This window comes from Hemicordylus capensis, chromosome 1 (assembly GCF_027244095.1).
Source record: "Hemicordylus capensis ecotype Gifberg chromosome 1, rHemCap1.1.pri, whole genome shotgun sequence".
NCBI lineage: Eukaryota > Metazoa > Chordata > Lepidosauria > Squamata > Cordylidae > Hemicordylus > Hemicordylus capensis.
Genome location: NC_069657.1, coordinates 230,189,695 through 230,213,668, shown reverse-complemented (window position 1 = coordinate 230,213,668; position 23,974 = coordinate 230,189,695). Strand labels below are relative to the sequence as shown.

Sequence of the window (23,974 nt, the reverse complement as noted above, 5' to 3'; positions counted from 1 at the left end):
GGGAGAGAGATGTGTGAAGGTTTTGTTAAAATGGCATTAGGGTTATGTAGACCCGAACTAAAGTTAATGAGGGAAGATACTGTATGTACAAAGTAACTATTTCAGCATTGTGTTTTCTGTTTGTAGATCCAGGAGGAAAACGTGTGTGATTAAATTCTCAGTGATCTATTGGGATGGGGAGTTGGACCCAATTATGTGCCATTTGTGTGTAATTTACCCTGTGTTATAAATAACCTTAATACAATATTTTTTACATTAAACCTCTCAAATTTCATTCATTTTAAAATCTGACTCAGTTCATGTCTACTTGACCATAATACTTACCCCTGCTAGCTGAACAAAGAGACACATTTTAAAGTGGTGATTCTCTTAGATTTAGCAGCGGAAGAGCAACTGGAGGGAAGAGCATCCCTCCAGTGGCTGTTGCTGGTGTCTACCTTATGCTTCTTTTTAGATTGTGAACCATTTGGGGACAGGGAGCCATCTTATTTATGTATTATTTATTTTCCAATATAAACCGCTTTGAGAATTTTGTTGAAGAGTGGTATATAAATATTAGTAGTAGTAGTAATATTGGATTGCAAAAGTGTTTTACTAACCCTACAAAGGTTAAAGTGGGGTGGGGGGTACGTCTCACTTCCCAGATTTTTAGGATCTAAATGACCAACATGTTGGTGCGAATTGAGTCTGTTAGAAAAATAAAACCAGGAATTCCTGGGCAATTCTATAGAAATAAGAGTAGGGGTGTGTTCAGATTTAACACAGAGTCAGGATTAAAGACGAGTTCACTTCATGTTTTCTAAGCTTATTCCATCCAAACCCAGCAATCCTAGTTTATTCTAATAAACCAGAATCTGGCATACAATCCAGTGTTTAGATCCTAGTATGTTTTGGAAGCTTGGTTGCTAAATTTTCTCAGGTGCACATGAAACTCTGATGGAGTCCGAGGAGCGAATGGCCACTGGGAGAGCATTACAGAGTCTGGGGGCAGCAACAGAGAAGGCCCTGTCCTGCGTGCACGACAACCGAGCCTCCCTCATTGTCGGCACCTGGAGCAGAGCCCCCTCAGATGATCTCATCAGGTGGGCAGCAACCCTTGGGAACAGGCGGTCCCTCAGGTATCCCGGGCCATTAAGGGCTTTAAAGGTCAAAACCAGCACCTTGAATTGGACCCGGAAACACACTGGTAACCAGTGCAACTCTTTCAAAATAGGTGTGATATGATAACACCGGGCAGCTCCAGATAGAACCCTAGCTGCCGCATTTTGCATTAGCTGCAGTTTCCGGATATTCTTCAAGGGCAGCCCCACGTACAGCGTATTACATTAATCCAATTTCTGTGTTGAATGAATGTATGTAGGGGAATGGTAGAAGACTCAGTCCCTCCTCTGTGTGTATTCATTCCTTGTCTAAAAGGAGTCTCCATGTGTACAACAGTATGCACATTAGGCTTCTTCCATGTGATCAGGACCCTGTAAAGACAGGGGTCCTTTCTGCATGAGCAGTACCCTCTGTGAGGGTACTTCATTCAGGGACTGAATTAACACCCTTAGGGAAAAGGATGGAACTTGCTGCTCTCTCTCGACATTGTGTCCGTTCACTGTTTGAATTGCATGTGTGAAAAGGGTCTGTCTGGCTTAAAGTAAACATTCAGATCTATTCCAAAAAGAGTTGCAAGAATGAATATTCTCCACCCAAATATCCCCCTTTCCCCTAGGAGACTGAATCTGTGTTTCATTCAGAATAACTTTAAAACTGTGACAATGTACCACTTTCGTATCAGCTTAAGTGTTTTAGCATTCTCTTGAAACAAATGATTCAATTAACAATTCTTATTACAAATGCATTCATGTGGAAAGTAGAAGAAATAAAAGTGAGATGGTTTAATTTTAAAAACCTTTTTGTGTAAGTGATATCACATGTTTAAGAACCTTGTGGCATCTATAGTCTTATATTTATTTATTTGTGTGTGTGTGTGTGCGCGCGCGCACACACACAATCCATCCATCTATATGGAAAACAAACTACAAAAGACCTGTAAGTTTTTTTTAACAAGTGTCCTTGCTAGTTTGTATGTCCATCAGTCACACAACTACTAATTTACATTACTGGTCATGATAAATTGTTCTTTATGTTTGAGCATGGTGATTTTCACCTTGGACTAAGGAGCAAATTGCTGAAATAATGTGTGGGCTTTCTTGTAATGAAATGCTTTTCATTTTGTCTTTACAGTTGCGCAGAAGATTGTAGCGACCAGAAAAAAGCAGCAGCTTTCTATAGGTCCTTGCAAATCATTACCAAACTCTCCAAGCCACTCGTCTGTATGTTCAGCCCAGGTTTCTGCAGTACATATCAGCCAGGTATGCAACAGGCTGTTAACCATCTTCATCCCTAAGTAATAAATACTCAGCATAAATTTGGATAGGTTACATTGTCCTCACAAGCACCCAGATTCTCCATCTCACTATTTTATTTTATTTTTTTTTCATTTTATATCCCACTCTTCCTCCAAGGAGCCCAGAGCAGTGTACTACATACTTAAGTTTCTCCTCACAATAACCCTGTGAAGTAGGTTAAGCTGAGAGAGAAGTAACTGGCCCAGAGTCACCCAGAAAGTATCATGACTGAATGGGGATTTGAACTCGGGTCTCCCCAGTCTTAGTCCAGCACTTTCAGGGGCGTATCTAGGGTAGGGGAGGCAGGGCACGTGCCCCGGGTGCCACTTGAAGGGGGGTGCCATTTTGTAAAATTAATTTAAAAAAAAAAAATGGCTGCTGAAAACAAAATGGCCACCGTGCATGCTCCAATGGCCTCTGTGAGGCCCTAGGTCATGCCAGGCCTTTCAGAGGCCATTTGAGCATGTGCGGTGGCCATTTTGTTTTCAGTGGCCATTTAAAAAAGAAGAAGATTATTTTAGAAAATGGCCACTGCACATGCTCAAATGGTACCTGCGAGGCCCTAGAGCAGGGGTGGGGAACCTTGGCACTCCAGCTGTTTTTGGACTACAACTCCCATAATCCCCAGCCACAGAGGCCAATAGTTAGGTATTATGGGAATTGTAGGCCAACATCTGCAGGAGTGCCAAGGTTCCCCATCCCTGCCCTAGAGGCCAGCTGGGTCAGGGGAAACCTTTGCAAAAAAACCCCATAGCCTTTAGGAAGCCCCCCCGCAATAAAATAAAATAAAATAAAATAAATATAATAAAATAAAACAGGTAAAATAATAATAATAATAATATAAGACACTGTACACATATTCAGATTGGCACTATGTACAGAGAATCAGGGCTTGTGAATACTGAGCTGATGCTTATGAGCTAGGATTGTATTCATTTGCTCTTAATTTGCTTCTTGTGATAAGTGAGTTAAATGTGATGTCTTAATAATATGGCTATTAATGGTGAGTTTGTCTTTGAATCAGTGTGAAACCCTCTATAATAAAAGCCTTGAGTGTGATCCCGTGTCTCTGCGCCCGTGTCTTTCTCGGCCGTTCTGGGCATGCGCTCCGCGCATGCCCAGAACGTCCGAGAAAGATACGGCCGCAGAGACACGGTGGCCATGTTGGGTCCCAGTCCGGGAGGAGGAGAAGCGGGGACCGGGGACGGCAGAGGCGGCAGCGGTGGGACCGGCCCTGCTGCTGAAACGGCCGCAGGCACTAGGCGTCCATGTGGGAACCGGGAGGGGGCCAGGAGGGGCCAGGAGGGGAAGTCACGGAGGGACAGAGGGAGGCACACTACTTTGCATTAACATCTCTGGCGTTTAGACGAGTAAGAGGCTCCAACCGCCTCGCTCCCTCCGATGGGAGTAATAATGGACGCCCATCGATCGCGCGCAGGGGAAGAAAAAGGACAGCGGGAGGAGTCAAGGCACAGAAAGTGCATGCGCGCTCTCTCGGAAGCGAAAGGCAATGCCTCATGTTCCCATCCCGCAGCAAAGTCGGGGGCCGGGGGGAAGAATCTTCCGCGCCTGTGCGCTCAAAAGGAGTGGTGGCTTCGCTCCTCCTCCTCCTGCCCCCGCTTTCCTAATCCACACAGACTTTCGAAAAAACGTACACTCATGGCCAATGACCCAGCTTAGGAAGTGGGTTTGAAATGTTATGGGGTGCTTTTAAAAACAGTGATTGAAGTTCTTGAGTTTCCCCCAGGCAGCGGGGGCGGGTTCAGAACGGCGCCAGGGAAGGGAGAGAAACGGTGGGGCCAGGACTGGGCCGGCCAGGAGAAGGGAAGAGAGGATGGGGGCGGGCTGAAATGGCCGCAGGCACCAGGCGGCCATGTGGGAAAAGGGAGGAGGAGAAACGGGGACCGGGGAGGACAGATGCGGCAGCGGCGGGACCGGCCCTGCCGCAGAAACGGAGGAGGAGAATTGGGGACTGGGGAGGGCAGAGGCGGCAGCAGCCGCAGAGAGGGGAAAACCGGCGGTGGCGGGTCCAGCCCGACCCCAGGAGAGGGAAAGGCGGCAACGGCAGATTAAAAATGGCTGCAACAGCGGGTCAGGTCTGGCCGCAGGGAAGGGGGAGGGAGCGGTGACGAGACCGGGCGAGGGAGAACCAGCCCGCAAGAGAAACAAAAAAGGTTGCAATAAACACAAAAAAACCAACTGAAGTTTGCACTAAGCACAATACCCCCCACCCGCAGAAACACCCGAAAGCCAACACACACAATAATAAAACAGAAGAGGCCAAAAACAAATCAAAATCTACATCCCTTGATGTAAAGGAAATACAGATCTAACAGACATATCTCCACAACCCAACTAGCGCCCGTTATTTTAACGGGCTTAAAAATACTAGTCCTTAATATTAAGGCCCACTGGGAGTTTCTTGCTCTCTTTCTCTCATTTTAACTGACTTTCTGAAATACTAGAATATATTCCAAGCAGTGACACAGTTTACTCTGCATATCCTTTAATTATTTTCAGAGTATCTGGGAAAAGTCAAATTTTAAAACTTATGAAATAGTGATGCTACAATGCTTAGTAGGGAATTAGACAGGCACTTCTGTTTAGTTTTCCAAGTACACCTCCACATAGTATTTGGGTATTTCATGAGCCCCAGCGTACTGAAATTTGTAGTTTTCCAGCATTTTTGGGTCTGGCTAAGTCCACTGCTAAATAGTTTTTGAAAGATTAAAAGATTAACGAGCCTGACTTGTATTTTTGAGCTGATATTATGGTAAAGTTATCTGAAAGATGGGTGTCAGATGCTTGGACAGGGGGGCGCAATTTCAGTGTTTGCCCTAGGCGCTATTTTCCCTAGATACGCCTCTGAGCATTTTAACCATTACACCACGCTGGCTGGTGAGGCACTGTAAAATGAATATTTTTAGTTGTGCTTTAGAAAACTTTTATAAAGTTCTTTGTCATTATTTGAATGTATATCATACTTTACCCTGAAAGTTCAGAATAGGTCACAATTACTTACAACGCAAATTTAAACTAGTTGCAGTGCAATTAAAGAGCTAAAAAACAACACCTCACTCAACCTCCTATAAAAGGCAGCTTAAATAGAAAAGTCTTGCATTGTCTTCTAAAAAATATTGTTTGAATCTTTAAAGGAAAGCTGTTCATGGGGCAGCTATTAGCCAGCAAAGGACCTTTCTGTGTGCTGTCTGGATCATAAAATGGTACTAGACAATATCCAGATTAAGCCTCATTGAAATTAATGGAATTTAAGTTAGTCATAACTAACTTCTCATTGATTCCAGTGGGACTTAGTCATAACTAACTAGCCTGGATGTTGCCTGTTGTGAAGAGGAAGCTCACATTTAAATCTAGAAATTGCATTGGGAGATAGGAAAGGAAGGACATCTTTTGTGTCTTGTGCTCAAACTCTTTAGGGATGTATATGAATAAAAACTAGTACTTTATTTTGTTTAGATACACTTGAAGACTAGTGCATATTAGAGCACTAGTTATAATGCATTGCACCCTTTCAGGAAGGGGTTGGAGCATGGTCACCAAAACCTGATGCACATCATCAAGGGGATGGGGCACTCTCACTGAGCATGTAGTCTCAGAGACAATGTAAAAAAATGTGTGTGATAAGATTTGACTACCTAGAGCTGTTAAACTAAATCTGGCATTTCCAAAAGCGCCAGTCTTATGAGCAGCTGCTGGGCATTTAGGAGGTGCAAGCCCCCCAAAAACGTCATCTTGGGAACATTACTTACATAGATGAAGCAAGCAGTATCTGTTGGGGAAGAATGTACATTATTCCAAATTGTCCAATCTGCTTTACTTTGTTGGGGCGTAACCTCTTTCAGACCTCTCCAAAAAGGGGTAACAGGGCCATGAACTACACATGGCTGAAACTGATATCATTTGGTAGAGATGACCTTCCTGTATCTTAAAATGTGCAGTCTGACTGCTTTACATGGGGCCAGTCCCAAATCAGGCCATTTGATGTGTTCAGAGCCATCACCGCTCCCACTAAATTGAAGCATGTTCAGATCAGCTGGAATGTTCGTGAGGAGAAAAAGGGAGGGGGAAGGGAATGAGTGGGCAGAAAGCCTCATTGTACTGATGTGGAAACATGCACATCATTTCTGGAATTATGAACTCTCTTAGCAATAAAGTCAAATACATCGTATAACTGGTGGGTTTTTCACTTTCTAGCTTTCTAACTTTCAGCTTTTAAATTTGGTTATAGCTAGGTCTGTTTTTAGTTTTTTTTTTTACTATAATTTTTTTAATTGTTTTACATTGTTTTTCAAATTTTGTGAGTCAACCCAAGCAGTATTGTGCTGGAGGGGTGGGATATAACTATTTTAAGTACATACACAAATAAAGGATTTTTTGCCACTCCCCCTGCAGTATGTGACTTGACAGGGGAACGGGGTTGTTTCCCTGGCCCTTGAGACTGATTCGGGGGCGGGGGCACCATCTTGGCTCCCATGCCATGGGTTGCAGTGGGAGCAGCTGCATAAGCAGTCGGCTCCCAGTCACTCGCTCTCAAAGGCTTTTCCTTTTTGTTACAAGAATACACATTTTATATTTATTTATTTTTATCCAGGCAAAGTGATGAACATGGGAATGTTGCAAAGCTGTGAGTCTTAGTTACCCGGGAGGTTGGATTGCATCTGTTACTTGCCATAGGTCTTGCTGACCACCACTATTTCTTGCTTTTTTGTTCAGCTTCAGTTATCTCACTCACTTGGCAAATGGGGCCCTTAGGTTTAAATAAACAGATGAAAAAGGGAGTGTCTGAGGCTAATAACTGGTTAGTTTCTTTTTATTGTTCAGTTTCTAGGCAGATACAAATGCACAAACTGTGCTAAAAACCTCCTTGTGCTTGAGTGCTACCACTGAGGAAAGGCTGGCAACCTGAAATGATAAGCTCCTGAAAACAGCAGAGATTCGTATTGACTGATGAGGGGCTTTTCACAGGTTATGCAAATGTGTCTGTTTCACTGTGTTCACATGCTTAAAATGTGTTGCATACACACCTGTATATGATGCAGTCCTCAGAACTCAAACCAGCCTAGGTTTAGTGGAACTCTTATTTTGACCTTCATGTGGTTTAGATTATTTTAAATGTTTTGGGATTTTAAAAATGGTGTGAACTAGTTTAAGGAATTGAAATACTAACTGTTTTCTTTCATATTATACCAATACATTTTAAATTTGGCTAAAATATGCTATGATGAAACAAACCTGGACAGTTAATCTTGTAATGTAAGCTTTCAGAAATAAATGATCTGATATCAAAGAAAAGGTGAAGCTAGCAAGAGACTTCTGGAAGTATGTATGCAGGTAGAAAGAAGTGGAATTGTTGGAAATAATTGCTTAGTTTTCTGAAAATCTGGTAGCTCTAGCACTCAAAACACGTGGAAACAGTGCAGTGCCAAGGTGTTGGCCTTACTTGGCTCCCAACATGCTTTCTGAGGCTTGGAGAGAGCCAGACAGAATTGCTGTTACCAGCACAGCACCATGGGGAAACAGCACAGTACCAAGACAGCAGCCCTACCCATTTCTCTCTGTAACCAAGCCAAGAGCCTTGGTGTGTTTCCTAGCTGGGAAATGCAGCCAGGGAGCTTAGGCATGACTGAGTGCTACTAGGCATGACTGAGTGCTACCACCCATTGAAAATAGCCCCCACCCCCTGGCCATCCCTCTTAAAAGGCTAAATCATACATGCAGCCTAAACTGACTGTGTCCAGCCCCAGTTCTTTTGGGCTGTGCTTGTAGCTGGTAACGGTGTTTGGCCACCTGCATTTGAGGTAGTTGCTTCTTCAGTGCTTATTTCGGGACTGTTGCTGCTCACCTCAGACAAATAGCATTTTGTAAGTCTGATCTGATGTTAGGAAACTTTAGGTATGGAATAAAGTACTTGAGAAGACTTAGATTCTTTGGAGTTTTAAAAGGCTGACAGGCTACATGACAGAAACTTTGGGAGAGATCCTGTTTTGGAACAGATTAGATTAACCCTGGTGTAACTTTATAAGAATGTGTTTTATAGGGCCCTTGATACACACCAGTTATTCCTGAGTGAGTGAGCAGACATATTGCACAACTCAGATGATCACAGTCATTGTCCTGCAGCAACATCAAGGCACTTTCCCAGTTTCCAAGGTCATGGAGGTTGCTGCCATCCAGTCACCATAATAGTACAATCCGTGTAATTGTTTTCTCACAATTGGGAAAAGTCAGGGTGACTTCATGAGCAGAAACCATAATGTCTGAAGCAGGTCCTAGTAGAAATACACAATTCAGGTTGGGGCTTTGTGTATCTTTTTGCAAAGTACATATTCAAGGGGAAATGACTTGTTGTGTTGACTTTACTCAGAAATTGTCTCTGTACTAGCTTCATCTGCAACAACTTTATTTTAGCCCTGGGGACCAACTAAGTTGTTTTCCTTCTGGCTGTATTACTGACTGGCATTCTGAAGAAAATTATATCTAGAATTAAAATATGAAATTAACTTTTTGCAGTAGTGCCTAGCAAGCTACTCTTTAGGAATAACTGTTCCTTTTGCAAATAACACCAAACAAGAAAAAGAGAGACTAGTGAGCAATTCTAGATCAAGAAGATGAGGAAAAGGCACTTCAAGAACTGCTATAATGGAACAGAGTCAGAGACAAGGATTTTCTCGCGTCAGAGACCTTTCAGAAATCATCTCTACATTTGGCCTTTGCTGTTCACTCTGTGAGATCTCACTAAAGTGCTAGGTGGCTTTTGTGGCTCATTTGCATTACCAGGGAGATTTCTGTATTTCTTTATCAGAAGAACTTACCTGATTCAGCTTCCAACATGGATTGAGAGATGTTCACTGTACCCTTTAATGACTTTAAAATCACTAATTGGTAAACAAGAGGCAGTGTGTTATAGTTCCTACTCAACAAACAGCATGTTGACACCTGTGAGGCAGTGTTAAGACCTGATCAACACAGTGATGACTGCCTGTCTAATGACTTTAGCACAGATACTGGACATGTTAGTGCCCTGCCAAGTTGTGGTTCTGTGAGCAACGTTCTGTGCCGGACCTCTCTGTAGACTTCTGCTTACCCTTCCAGAACAGTTCAGCAGTATGTACTGTGTTCTCTACTGGCAGCAGGAATCCAAAAAGACTGTGACTCAAGTTTGGAATTATAGGGACATAGGAAGCTGCCATATACTGAGTCAGACCATTGGTCTAACTAGCTCAGTATTGTCTTCAGACTGGCAGTGGCTTCTCCAAGGTTGCAGGCATGATAAGACTGACACTGCTAGTGTTCCAAGATTTGAATTGAGAGCAGGGACCTTTGATTCATATGGACACCTCATCAGCAAAGACATATAAATTGGCAAGATAGAACAACATTAAGGATAGAACAACATTAAGGCAAGATAGAACAACAAGGAAGCCTGCAGAATGTTATCCTGGTCAGAACAACTTTTGATGTCCATAAATGCAGGACTTAGTTGAAGTCATGAATGCAACAGTGGACTAGTTCAGCTGGAATACTTTGTGGGGGAGAGAGAGAAAATACATCAAATCTACAACAGGTTTGGAGCTATTGATGTCTGTTCATTCTCTGGAGAGCTGCCAAGTGAGCAGATGCTTGTTTTGGTTCAGATATGTATCTCAGGCCTGTGGGGTAGATGCCTCAGCCAGCAGTTGACCAAGGAGAAGGATGTATGCTTTTGCTCCCATCAAGCTCATTTTCAGAGCAATCCAGAAATATAGGGCCAGTTTATTCTGATCATTTTATGCTGGCCCAAGAGACTGTGACTTTCAGACCTCTTCAGGTTGCAATCTTGGTTGCTATGATTTTGTGCTCTTTGCTAGGATCTGCTCTCTCTCTCCCAAGGTCCAGTGGCACACCCTCAGCCTGGATGTTAAATAGCAAAAACTTACATAACAAGTCTATGCTGAAAGTCTTAAAACAGTTTTTCTTTCTTCGCACAAGTCTTCTATCAGTAAATTTATAACATCACTTGGCAATCCTTATGGTGATGGTTGAGAATAATTTACCCAAGAAAGTTTGATGGTACACTCTCTCCTTTAGCTTTCCTCTAAGATAGCCTTTACAAGGATCTAAGTTATAACTCACTGGTGCTACGTTGCTGCTATCACCAACATACTATACCATGATAGGGGCAAAGAGCTATTTGTGCATCTGCATGCCCACATATTTCTTAAGAGGATGTTGCTTCTTAACTCACCTACTTTAGCCAGATTTTCCCACGGGGATCTTAGTGTGGTCTAAATAAGTACCTTACTACATTAGACAAGCGTAGCATCCTGCTTGAGTAAGCAAATACTTCTTGGTATTACAATACTGGATATTACAATATAATACAGTGATTAAGCAAATAATTCCGTGACCACTACATGAAGGCAACAGCTCTCCTTGCTATTGCTTTCTAGCAAACAGTATTTAGTGATGTACTTTAGAAATTATGGAGATTCCATATGGCCATCATGACTGACTAAATGTGTTATTTACTTATTATTTCTTTCTGCTGTGATGACTTTCCTTTGAACCCATAGTCATTGTCTGCTTAGGAAATTATCCATGAAGACTTGCTCTTTTATTCATTCATTCATTCATTCATTCAATTTCTATACCGCCCTTCCAAAAACGGCTCAGGGCGGTTTACACGAAGAAATAAGTTGGAATTATGTTTGCTTAAGACATGATTTTAGTTGGAATTATGTCTGCTTATAGGATTTCTATAATCTATAATAAGAGAAGAAGAGGACGACCAGAGCAAGGTGGATGGACTCAATTACAGCAGCAATGAATGCACCACTGAGAGACCTTAAAGGCTAAGTTGAAGACAGATCATCCTGGAGAGAATCTATCTATGTGGTTGCTAAGAGTCGACACCGACTTGATGGCAATCAGTCAATCAATCAATAGGATTTCTGAGCTCAATGCTATTTCTGTTAATGAACACGTATGCATTTTCCATGGAGATAGGGTAATTTCCATGACTGACCTCTTCATTCCAAAGTTTGATTTGCTTTTTCATGGATTTGACGAGATTGTTACCTCTATGTCCAAATCCTTCTCATTCAATAGAAAAGGTATGACACTGTTTGGATGCCGGGGCACTCAGTTTCTACATGTTCAGTACGTGGGATTCTAGGAAATCAGAATTCCTGTTTTTATCCCTTAGCCATTATGTAAGTGTTTCTGTTTAAACAGTTGCCAGATAGGTACATAGGAAGCTGCTATATACTGAGTCATTGGTCTATCTAGCTCAGTGTTGTCTTCACAGACTGGCAGCAGCTTCTCCAAGGTTGCAGGCAGGAATCTCTCTCAGCCCTATCTTGGAGATGCCAGGGAGTGAACTTGGAACCTTCTGCTCTTCCCAGAGTGGCTCCATCCCCTGAGGGGAAATATCTTACACTGTTCACACTTCTAGGTCTTAGGAATGCAGTCCCCATCAGGCTAAAAGTTGGTTTCTGCTTAATGGAACTATAGCTCACTTTTGGCATGGTTCCATGAGGAGTTGCCCTTCTCTTGAATTTTCATGCAAGACGACAACCTGGAGATCCATCTGTATTCTTACTAGATACTGTTGCATCAGTACAGGAGAACCTTGTTTTTTGCAGAACCATTATTCGTGGTTCTGTGGGGTGTCTAATAGACACCCGTTTCCAGTATCCTTGGATATGATAGGCTTAAAAACCATGTATCCACAGTTCCTAGAGGGCCAGAAGTGACTGCTGAAGTCACTTCCGCACTCCATTTTGTCTAAAGGAGCCATTTTGTGGCTCATTTATTCTTCACAAAATCAGACTTTTAAACATGGCACATGAGAGACCCACGAAATATTCCACAGTAATTTTTTTTTTGCCATTCTGGGCCATTTTTTTTGCCCTTTTTGGATTTCCCCCTCCACCTTTGAACCTAACCCCCTTTCCCCCATAACCGTAATGCCTTGTTACTTGCGGTTCAGTTGCCTGCTTACTAGCAAGGAATGGAATCCCCACGAGTAACGAGATTCTCCTCTGCATCCTTGGCCACTGCCATTTTTGCGTTCTCCAGAAGGTTGTGGGTTTTTTGGTTTTTTTGAAGGGCAGTAAAATCTTACCACCCATTGGGTGCACAGTTTTACAACCCTGAACTGCCTCACTCTAACACCACTGGAGAAAGGGAAATTTTGGACTTATCATGAATTCCCATTCTTGATAGGGTTTTATGGAATTCTGGGCAGTCTGCCCTTAACAAGAACCGTCTTAAATTATTATTAATTACATTTATAAACTGCCCCATCCAAAGGGTCTGGGCGGTGTACAACAAATTTAAAAAGAAATTAAAAACACACACAATTTAAGACACAGTGCTAAAAACAATATAAAAACAATTAAAACCATTTAAAATTAACTAATTAAAATACTTTTAAAAACAGTTTACAAACCTTGGAAGGCCAGGCCAAACAAGTAAGTTTTTAGGGGTCTCTTAAAGGCCAACAGTGAGCCTAAACTGCAGATATTTGCCAGGAACGCATTCCATAGGCCAGGAGCAGCTACAGAAAAGGCTCGGTTTCGAGTTAAATATTTTATTTTATTTTATTTATTTATTTCCCTTTATATCCCGCTCTTCCTCCAAGAAGCCCAGAGCGGGATTCTACATACTTGAGTTTCTCCTCACAACAACCCTGTGAGGTAGGTTAGGCTGAGAGAGAAGTGACTGGCCCAGAGTCACCCAGCAAGTCTCATGGCTGAATGGGGATTTGAACTTGGGTCTCCCCGGTCCTAGTCCAGCACTCTAACCACTACACCACGCTGGCTTAGCCTTGGGGTAATCTTCCTTTTCATTTTTTACAAAATGCTTATAGTTGTAATTTTTTTGTCATTGTTAACATTATGGGTTGGTTTCAGAGAACTACAGCTAGAGTGCTTCTTATGCAGTGAAACTTTGCATCCCTGAAATTCCAGTCCTGAAGGATAGGGGATTTTCAAGAATTATGGTGTGTGTGTTTGGTGAGTGCGTGCAATGGAGAGGAGGGGGAACCAAGAAGAGGAGCTGTCCCTGAACTGGAAGCTGCCTCACTAATTACAGTTTTCCTTTTTCCTGGGAATTAGCGTTTGAGTTGCTTCAGACCTTTTCTCTTGATTTCTTTCTCTACCAGCTCTCAAATGTATGGTAAATACATAGTAGTTCTGCCTTTGGGCTTGCCAGGTTCCTGTGCTTCCACCATTCAGCCATATGTACAGGCCAGCTTCTCTATACAGAAGTGCATTTGAATGCATTCAAATTGATCAAGTTCAGACAAGAGCGTGGAAAGAGCTTTGCAAACAGGGAAACTGAGGGCTTATATGGTATATAATAAAGCAATTACTGTAGTGTGTGTTGCGGTGGGGGGGATTAAAGGAGGACAAGAACAAATGGATACAAACTAGATGTGAATTTAGTTTGGGGGTAGAAAGCTGTATTTGAAGAGCTTTTGTGTGCACTTTGTGCAAAATGGAGGGGTGGAGTTGTTTTCATGTTCTACCTTCTCTCTGCAGCCTCTTGGACCGCTGAAAATCTACTCCTGAGAGTCACCTCAGGAACAGATTTTCAGGCAAGGGCACAGGGTACTGCAGAGGGAAAGGGAGATTCTCCAAGGATTGGCAAACTGAGCCAATGGGGTGGGGGGAGAGAAGCTCTTGGGGATATAACTCATAGTTGTTACTAGATGAATGGAACTAAGTATTTTGGTTTGGGAATTTTTCAACACCTCTAGTAAATATATACAACAACAATACTACTTTGCCTATTAAAGATGAAATGAAGGTTATTAACTGCAGCTGGGTTTCTTTCTGCTAAAATGGATTTTAATTGTTGCAGACCAGTAATGGAGGAGGGAGTTTAAGTGATTATTCCTCCTCTGTTCCATCTACTCCAAGCACCAGCCAGAAGGAGCTAAGGATTGATGTTCCACCTGCTACCAACACTCCAACACCTGTTCGTAAACAGTCCAAGCGCCGGTCCAACCTTTTCACGGTGAGTGAACCAAGAGATAAGATGCTTATCCACTTATTTCCTCTGTATTTGCATACTTTAATATTGAATCAATCTTTGAGAAAGGTGGGACAAAAATCTTGTTAGTTAAATAAAATACTGCTACCTACAATGGTCCACTTTAATATTTTCTTTAAACAACAACAGCAACAACAAAGCCAACTGCCACAAATGTCAAATTGTGTTTGGGAGTCTATTTCCACACCATTCCACACCTACCATGGCTTATGACCTGCTAGTTGTTGTCTAGTTTTGGTGCATGCTAATCATATACATCTCTAACATCATGATCTCTGAAATGGTCAATCAGCTCAATTTGAATTACTTTTCTATATTGTGTATTTTCTGTATTGTGTAGTACTGAAGGAAATCAAACCTCAAACCCTTTAACAATAAGCTTCTTTCATTTATACCTTATGGTATAAATGTATTTAGCTCTGCCTGTGATCACTCAGTTTGAGTAATTGCTCTGTAGTTTCTTAGTAGCCACCTGCCTCACTTCATTTGGCAGGGGTACTTGGAGAAGGACCCATGACTCAGGATCTGGGTAGGGACATATCAAGCAAGGCACACTCTCAAGCAAACTGGTTCCAAGCGGTTTAGGGCTTTAAAGGTCAAAACCTGCACTTTGAATTGGGCCTGGAAATGCAGCTGACAAAGTGCTGGCATGATATAATCAAAACTCCCATCCCCAGCTAATAATCTTGTCTACCTATTTTGGACCAGCTACAGTTTCTGAACTCTTTTCAAAGGCAATCCCATGTACAATGCATTGCAGTAATCTAAGTGGGAAGTTACCATAGCATGCATAATTGTGACCAAGATTATTTCCATCCAGGTAAAGTCACAGCCCACTTATATCAGGCAGCAGCGATCTAGAAAGATGCTAAAAGGCGTTATCTCATACTGCATGGGAGGAGGCAATGATAGACCCCTCCTGTATTCTACCAAAGACAACCACAGGGCTCTGTGGTCACCAGGAGTCGACACTGACTTGATGGCACACTTTACCTTTAAAGTCACAGCCAGTATATCAGTCGACGCTGATAAAAGGCACTTTGAGTCACAGAGGTCACTTGAGCCCCTAGTGACAGTGATGTATCTATGAGCACCCCCAAACTGAAACTGATCCTTTAGGAGGAATGCAGCCCCATCTAGAACAGGCTGGACATCATTCACCCAGATGGATTAACAATCGACCAACAGTACTTTTGTCTTGTCTGGATTGAATCTCAATTTGTTCACCCTCACCCTTTTGTTCACACCCTTTTATTCACCATTATTGCACTCAAGCACTGATTCAGGGCAGCCCCCCACCCCGACCTCCATCTGATGAAAAAGAGATACACATTTGGGTGTCATCTGCGTAATGATGACACCTCAAGGTAAGTCTCTGGATGACCTCTCCCAGTGCTTTCCTGTAGATGTTAAACAGCATAGTGGGAAGTATGAAAGCCTGTGGCACCCCAGAGCACAAATGCCAAGGGGTTGAGCAGTAATCCCCTTGCACCATTGGCCATACAGGTAGGAATAGAACCACTGCCAAGTGGTGCCTTCCACACCCAACTCGGACAGCCTATCTAAAAGGATACCAAAAAGCCACTGAGAGGTCCAAGAGAATTAACACACACTCGCCCGTCTCTCTTGGCACAAGTCATCCCACTGGGAAATCAAGGCAGTTTCTGTTCCAAAACCAGGCCTGAAGCCCAACTGAAATGGATCTAGATAATCAGTGTATATAACCTAGAATCCCAGTTATTCTGGATTTTTACTCATTGTTTTAAATCTGGTTTTTACTTCATACTGCAAAAGAACATTAGTTGTTTAGTGAGTAGAAGTCTTGACTGCTTTAGGTGCTACAAAGAGTGTTCAGGGTGGATAGCACTAGAAAAATGTGTATAGAAGCCTAATACATGGTCTGTTTCTGAGAAACAGGACGGTACTTGCTGTGGTATTCAGAATTTGGAATGGATACAAACCTCCTGTATGGCTGATACTGGTGACTAGTGCTTCTCTTTTGCTAGGTTGAGTATCCAACATCAGGGCTATAGCTGCAGTATTCCATGTGTAAAGTCATACCATCTTTAGAGAGAACTGTGTGTTACACTGTCTTTCTGCATTGATGAGGAGTGTTTGTGTAGTTTTAGAAAGCATTGAAGGCAGTCTTCCAGTTTCTACAGAAATCTGTGCACAGCACTATGTACTGGGGAAACTAATTCACATTGGAATTAAGGAGGCAACATAGATATCTTTACTTACACAATATACACGGTGATGGTGGGGGCATCCACAGCTGAAGGCATCTTCCCTGCCCCCCCCGCCCCCCCCCCCCGCTGTTTTACTGAGCTTGCCTGAAAAGCTGTAGCTGAGGGTTTTGTGAACTTCAGCAATGATGCTGGATGCCAGGGTTGCAGGGAGGGAACATCCTAGAAACTGTGAGCAGCTAGCAGTTCCTCTCACAGCCCAATGTACCTTGCAGGGCTGTTGTAAGGATAAAATGATGGGGGGAGATAATGTAAACCATCCTGATTTTCTTAGGGAGCTGGAATAAAAATGTAATAATGATTTGCTGTAACTTGTTGCTCCTTTATTCCAGAAGCTCTAGGTGTGCAATGGAACCATCTCACACCTAATAGAGACTAGGTGCCCCATCTTTAGGTTCTACAAACTGCTGACCATTGGGGCACTGCCAACATACTCTCTCATCCCCCTCATTTTTGCTCAATATCTAGCCTGGTATCAAGCGGAAGAGCTCAAACATTAGCTGATTACTACTTTGTGGTTCTTTAGTTGGACTCAATATTGTCTGTCTTTGGTTTGTATTATTTCCCACCCCACCCCCACTTAACAGACCAACATGGCTACCTACAATTTAATGTATTTGTTAGCTATGATCTTAGCATTGTGCTCCACTAGATGTCAGTGTCAGTCAAGAAATGGAATGTTGGGTAGGAGCATTGGCAATGGTCCCTGCAAAGAGGGTTTGCATCTGTATGCTGAAATCATGTATTCTGCTTCTGCTCAGATTATGCTTAGAATCCTGTGGAGGGACTGTGTGTATTTTGAGGTTCCTTGTGGTGGACTAAAATGGAAGGATTAAATAAATAATTCTTGTAACAGGAGATCTATATATCTATATTTATATCTATTATCTATATATAGATGAGGGGAAAGAAAGTGAGTGAGTGTGTGTATAAACATTTTACATTTGCATTGCTGGTAAAACTGGCAGAGAGAGCTTAATCTTAGACCATTTCCCCCCTATAATGTAATACTGGCTTGATTTCCAGTACAGGAAATTTTGCTTTGTATAGAAAAAAAAAAAAACCACCTCATTTTTAGCTGAAAGTGGATAAACTCATTTTGATTTAATATTATATTATCATATAAATATCAGTCTAGTTTGTAAGGTTACAAATCTCATCTATCAGCTTACATTTTTCACATAGAAAATTTGATTTGCTAGTGCTGCACAATAAAACAAAAGAAATACTGAAATACTAAACTTCATAATAATGAGTGAACAAATACCAGATTCCCCCCCCCCCCGCAGTAGTGTTTCTGGCAATTCACAGTAGCTCTTACTGTACATAGCTCTTACTCTTTCATTTTCAACTTGATTAAGAGGTGATAGTGATGTCCAAGAAATGCTAGAATCTTTGCAATGTACAAAACTTCCTAATACTAAGAAACTTACTCACCAGATGCTGAAACGATTTCAAAAAGATGATATGAACTATAATGTTCTATCCTCAGTGACTGGAGCGTGGGGAAGAGTAAAACCTCCAGAACCACTATTTATATTAACTGTATTTCTTTAAATTTTGTGTGGCCAAAAAAGCTGCCCTATTGGTCTCAAAATAGCCAGTAAATACCACATTAATGGGTCATATAATTACTACTTTGGTTGATAGGTATTTTATGTTGTTGTTCTTAATTGTATTGCGTGGCTTTTTCCCTTTTTCTGTTATGTTTTGCTTATGTTATTTTATGTTTTAATTTTTCTAAATGTTATGATCAATGGTTACAACAGCAAACTTATTTAGGTTACTCTGAGGGAAATACTTTATCTTGTCAAAAGCTACACAAAAATGTATCTTCAGGCTCATTTATTGGTAGGCATATTGGTAGAGATCATTGTAGTCAAATCTATCCAACTATCACAGTTATCCTTAGCAAACAATGTTTTATATCCAGATAGCTACAGTTGATACACAACTGATATGTGATAGCTGTTGTGACAGGAAGATCTTCTGTGGTGACTGCCACCATATACCCAGTATACAATCTTGCAAACAGAAGCAGAAAAGTTACTATTCCACTCATTTTACTATTGTACCTAAACACCTCTGATAGTTATTTGGGACACATTGGCATAAAAGTAAAAACAAACCAACTCTCTTCCAATTCCTTTCTGCTTGGTCACCCACAGGCAATTGCTATAAGTGTTCAGGGGAATTACTTTTCTCACACGCCTATTTTTCGTGTTTTGTAAGGAAACTGCTTTCCTTCCACCTCCACCCCATTGTTCTATCTCAGTTCTTGTTACTATTAATGTGTGCTGTGCATTTTATAAAGGATAAAGTTATTTCTATCAAATAAGTGCAATATCTGTTTTTACTACTTGTTTACAGCATAGTGGGGAGCAGAAGGTTGCTGGTTCGAATCCCCACTGGTATGCTTCCCAGACTATGGGAAACACCTATATTGGGCAGCAGTGATATAGGAAGATGCTGAAAGGCATCATCTCATATTGTGTGGGAGGAGGCAATGGCAAACCCCTCTTGTATTCTCCCAAAGAAAACCAAAGGGCTCTGTGGGCGCCAGGAGTTGAAATCGACTTGACAGCACACTTTATCTTAGATGTTTTATAGTGGTGAAAGTCCTTGAATCTGGGACAAATAAGACAAATGTAGAGTTAAAGGATGCCACAGAAAACTAGAGCAGGCACCTAGGTCCTGATAAGAGTTGAAATTATTTTATTTAAAGTACTTTCCTCTTAAAATATTGAAAGTGGTTTACAATGAAAGTTATTGATAAAATAATAAAATGTTGTAGTCCTGAGCTCTAAGAAGAGCAGCTACTATAACTGGTTTGTTATAAGCGGAGCTGAGGGAAGCCTGTCAGTACCATACAAAAGCAAGAGCTTATCCCTAACTTAAGTGGTGTTTGTGACCTATAGTTAAAGGTGCTGTAAACCTTACTGCTTAGTTTGAGGTGCTAGCTTGCTGGCCCTGCTGTAACTTACTATGCCTATAAATGTGCAAGCTGCCCCCACACCAAAAGTTATTGATATTGTGAACACAAGGTGTGGTGTTGGCAAGGTGGTATTCTGTTTGAATTTTACTCCCCTTCTTTTTCCCTTTATCTGTTCACTGTAATATGAAGAGTAGATATGATTGGCCATCTTATTTCAAGTTATGTTCCAATTTTGAGTGTTTTAAACAACTCTTGAATGTATAGAAGAAGCACAATTTCACATAGTTTTGGTTTTTACTAGTGTTCCATTTGTGGCACTGGACATTACCAGTATGTTAACTTCATATATCATCTGTGATTTGAAAAGTGCATGAAAATGTTTCCTCATTTTCAATATTGCGTGAGTAATGTTCCTACTGAAAAGTAATGGAGTGAAGTTGTCACTTGTCAGTGCAGTTATTAAGGAGGATGACTCTTAGATCTTGCTCATGATAAAATAAATCTGTCATATGTAGATTTACTTATCTCACAAAAGAGGAGGAGGGGGATATGAATTGCTGTTGTGTTAGAATTGTGCGTATTTTCCCACAGTGTGCAAAAGCAAGCAGGACAACCATTATTTCATTCAATGTTTTTGAATAAGCAGTAGTTAAGTTTCTTGGTTGTTTTTTTTAAAGAACCCATCAGGATAAAGTTACTGTTTTAAAAGAAGGCCCCTCTGTGAAACATATTTATCCATATACATTTATATTTAGAAATGTTCACATATAAAAATGCTTAGTATTCACTTTGACAAAATGTAAAGTTGCAGCTTGGTTTTCCAAGCATTGTTGGTTTGACTTTGATGTTATTTAATCACCCGACTGTAATAAAATAGGAAATTAAATGAAATTTTAATTCTGATCAAAGTAATCCATAAAATTACACTGCTGAATAGTTAATAGCCTTTTAAAACCTCATCAGATGATAATTAAGGATATACACTTGTATAGGAAGTTGCCTAGTAGGAAGGTGTACATTTTTTCCTGCCAGCTTTGTATTATATTTCTATGCAGGTAAGTATTTGCTTTCAATAGGCATATTTTTAGTCATTAAATCAAAACAACTTTAAAACAGTTAAAATTCAATATGTGAATCAATGCATTAATAGTGCTAACTTGGCTTTTACTCTGCAGTCTCGGAAAGGGAGCGACCCAGACAAAGAGAAGAAAGGACTGGAGAGCAGAGCTGATAGCATTGGAAGCGGCCGTGCAATCCCAATTAAACAGGTGTGTGAGTGCGCGCGCGCGCGCGAGAGAGAGAGAGAGTGTGTGCATGCTTTTCTGTAGTTGGAGACACACCTCGGGTCTTAAACACCATGATGCTGGCGTGTTTGCCAAGTTTTGTTTGATGTGCTCTGGTGATGAATGTTGAAGTCACTCACTTGACATCAATTAGGAGAGGTTCCTATGTGTATTAAAATAGGATCATTAGAATAAGAAGAGGGAAAATGTAACAACAGGCCTAATGAAGTGCAGTCTGCCGGCCTGCATATGGAGCGTGCTTCTAGGCTGAGCTGGCTTCAAAGCCTGCTTTGTAGAGAGTGCTTTGATTGGGCCGTTTGCTGCCAGTCGACAAGGGTAAATCAGATCGCAGTACAAGAGCCCCTTGTGATCACAGAAATAGCCTGATGTGGCCCTCATTTGCTATTGCAGAAGGACATCTGAACACTGTTCCAGGCTGGTTTGCAACAACGAGGCAATTAGTTGTGATAATCATAGCTGGTGTGTCAGCTGTGCACTCTTGTTTGTAATTTGCTAATGAAGGAATTGTAACTTCATTTAGACCTTGTTATATAAGAGAACATTTACAGCCATAGTATGTGGCCTTAATTAAACTTTCTCATTACATGACAGGATTTGAAATTGAGGATTTGTTTTGGTCTGTTTGACTAGTCTAAGTTCACTTCCATTACCCAGAAAAAGCCAAAGCCATTATTAGAGTGAACAGTGTTGTGTAAAAGAAAGCAATAATATGATATAAAATGTATGACTCATTTTTAACTTATTCCAGAAAATTTATACACCTGTGTTAGCATTTTGAAATTTCTTTGGATTAGTAATTGTAAACCACCATTTTTGGACCCTTTGATCTCCATGACCTTGTTGGGAAACGTTTTATGTGGAAAAAAGAACTAGGCCTATTTTAATTAATAATTGGTTTTTATATAGATTTAGTATTTTGGGTAGTTTAATCAGTGAACTTGATACTAGAGAAATATAAAAACTACTATACAACACTAGTAAAACTTCTAACCATTTTTAGTAAGTGGTTCCATACATTTAATACTAAAGTATTCAGAGTGTTCTTTGGTGATTGTTTTTTAACACACACGCACACCCCTCTACCATCCTAACACTTCTATCTGTTATATATGGGAAATACTGGAATTAAAACATCAAGAACATTAAAACATCAAGAACTCTTGCAGATTTTTCAACCCCAAAGAATATGTGTGTGTTGGGGTAGGGCGTGTTGCCAGTGGAGCTTGGCAAGTAAGAAAACTGCCATGTAACCTGTGCATTCACTCAGCTAAGCATTATCTTGTGATGTAACAGTTCATTCATTGAATTGAGTAATAAAAATTAAACTACTAACTGTTAATGTTGGGTACCATTTCTGCTGGGACTGGAGTTCTCTGAGCATGGTGCGCATTTCTCTGAAGACAAGTGAGGTAAGCTAGAAAAGCTCACCTGTCAATCGTAACTTGTACTGTGCTGTACCCACCTGAGCCCAACAACTTAAGCCCACCATGCTTAATAATCTCCCTCTTTTTGTCATCTCCTTGTGGTGGGCCATGGAGAATGGGGTTTATGGGTTGCTTGCAATGCTGTAGGGCATTATTTAAATGCCAAGCATGGATTGGGTACTGCATGTTTTTATAGGCTTGCCTAAAGCATAGGTTGATAACCCATATATCAGTAAAATGAATCATATTTGCTGTTGAAATTACCAAGAGCTGTCAGAAGCAAGGGAATAGAGGTACAAGTTCCACTTACCTGACCTAATATATTAAAAGAATGTTCCAGTCCCTTTGTATCATATATTCCCTTGCCCTTTCTAAACCTGATAATATTTCCCAATTCCACTGTTTTTATCACTTACAATAGCTCTGTGCTTCTAGGGCCAAGAATACTATACTTTAGTGTCCCTCCTGTCCCACCAAAGGAGGTTGGGGTGGAAACTATATTTGTTCTAAAATTTATATTCTACTACTCAGCAAATTGGGGTTTTATAGCAGCTAACAGATTTTGAAATGCATTTTCAAGAGTAACCTGAAGATGTTTGTCAGTACTTGGAGACTCCAGGTCAAGCCTGGAGGATTGACAATCCTAGCCATTGGTTGGGGAGGACCTAAGGGTTGATTGCATAACCCCCATCCCCCAAAGCACCCTGTCCATGGATGGGAAATGTTCACTTATAGATGGAGTAATGCATAGGAGGAACATAGTAACATAGGAAACTGCCATATACTGAGTCAGACCATTGGTCTATCTAGCTCAGTATTGTCTTCACAGACTGGCAGCAGCTTCTCCAATGTTGCAGGCAGGAATCTCTCTCAGCCCTATCTTGGAGAAGACAGGGAGGGAACTTGAAACCTTCTGCTCTTCCCTGAGGGGAATATCTTGCAGTGCTCACACATCAAGTCTCCCATTCAGATGCAACCAGGGCAGACCCTGCTTAGCTATGGGAACAAGTCATGCTTGCTACCACAAGACCAGCTCTCCTCTCCTGGATAGGCATACACTGCCTATAGAAAGTCTACACCATCTTGAACATTTGTTACATTTTGTTGTCACGACACACATCTAAATTACAGACTTGAAATATAACAACAAAAGCTACAAGGGTGTGGCTAAGGAACAAAAAGATCAGTGTTTTTGAGTGTCCCAATCTGAGCCCTGGCCTGAATCCAACTGAAAATCTGTAGCATGGCTTAAAGATTGCTGTCTATCAATGCTCCTCAAGGAAATTGACAGAGCTTGAGCAGGTTTGTACTGACAAATGTATATGTTAAAGTTGGTGGAGACCTATTCCAACAGACTCACAGCTGTAATTGCTGCCAAAGGTGCTTCCACCAAGTATTGACTCAGGGAGGTGGCGACTTATCCAATTGTTACATTTTGGGTCTGTATGCTTTCCTCCACAATAAACACATTTTGTTTCCTCTGAAAAGTGTGGAGCACAGTGTGTTGAGTGGAATATCACTTCATTTAAATGCATTCACGTCTGACTCACTGACACAACAAAATGTGAAAAATATTCAAGGGGGTGTTGATTTTCTATAGGTACTGTCT

General features: G+C 41.3%; 1 protein-coding gene across 17 annotated transcripts in view; it reads left to right on the top strand.

Annotated features, from left to right (window-relative positions):
• AGAP1 (ArfGAP with GTPase domain, ankyrin repeat and PH domain 1) overlaps positions 1–23,974 on the top strand; it is a 591,701-nt gene that overhangs the window by 180,202 nt on the left and 387,525 nt on the right. For all 17 annotated transcript variants that reach the window (XR_008313014.1, XR_008313016.1, XR_008313015.1 and 14 more), the window contains 3 exons: positions 2,233–2,360; positions 14,265–14,420; positions 20,813–20,905. Coding sequence is in view for 14 of the 17 variants with exons in the window: in XM_053283168.1 (XP_053139143.1) it covers positions 2,233–2,360; positions 14,265–14,420; positions 20,813–20,905 (377 nt within the window). In the remaining 3 variants the exon portion in view is untranslated. The remainder of the gene's footprint in view (positions 1–2,232; positions 2,361–14,264; positions 14,421–20,812; positions 20,906–23,974) is intronic.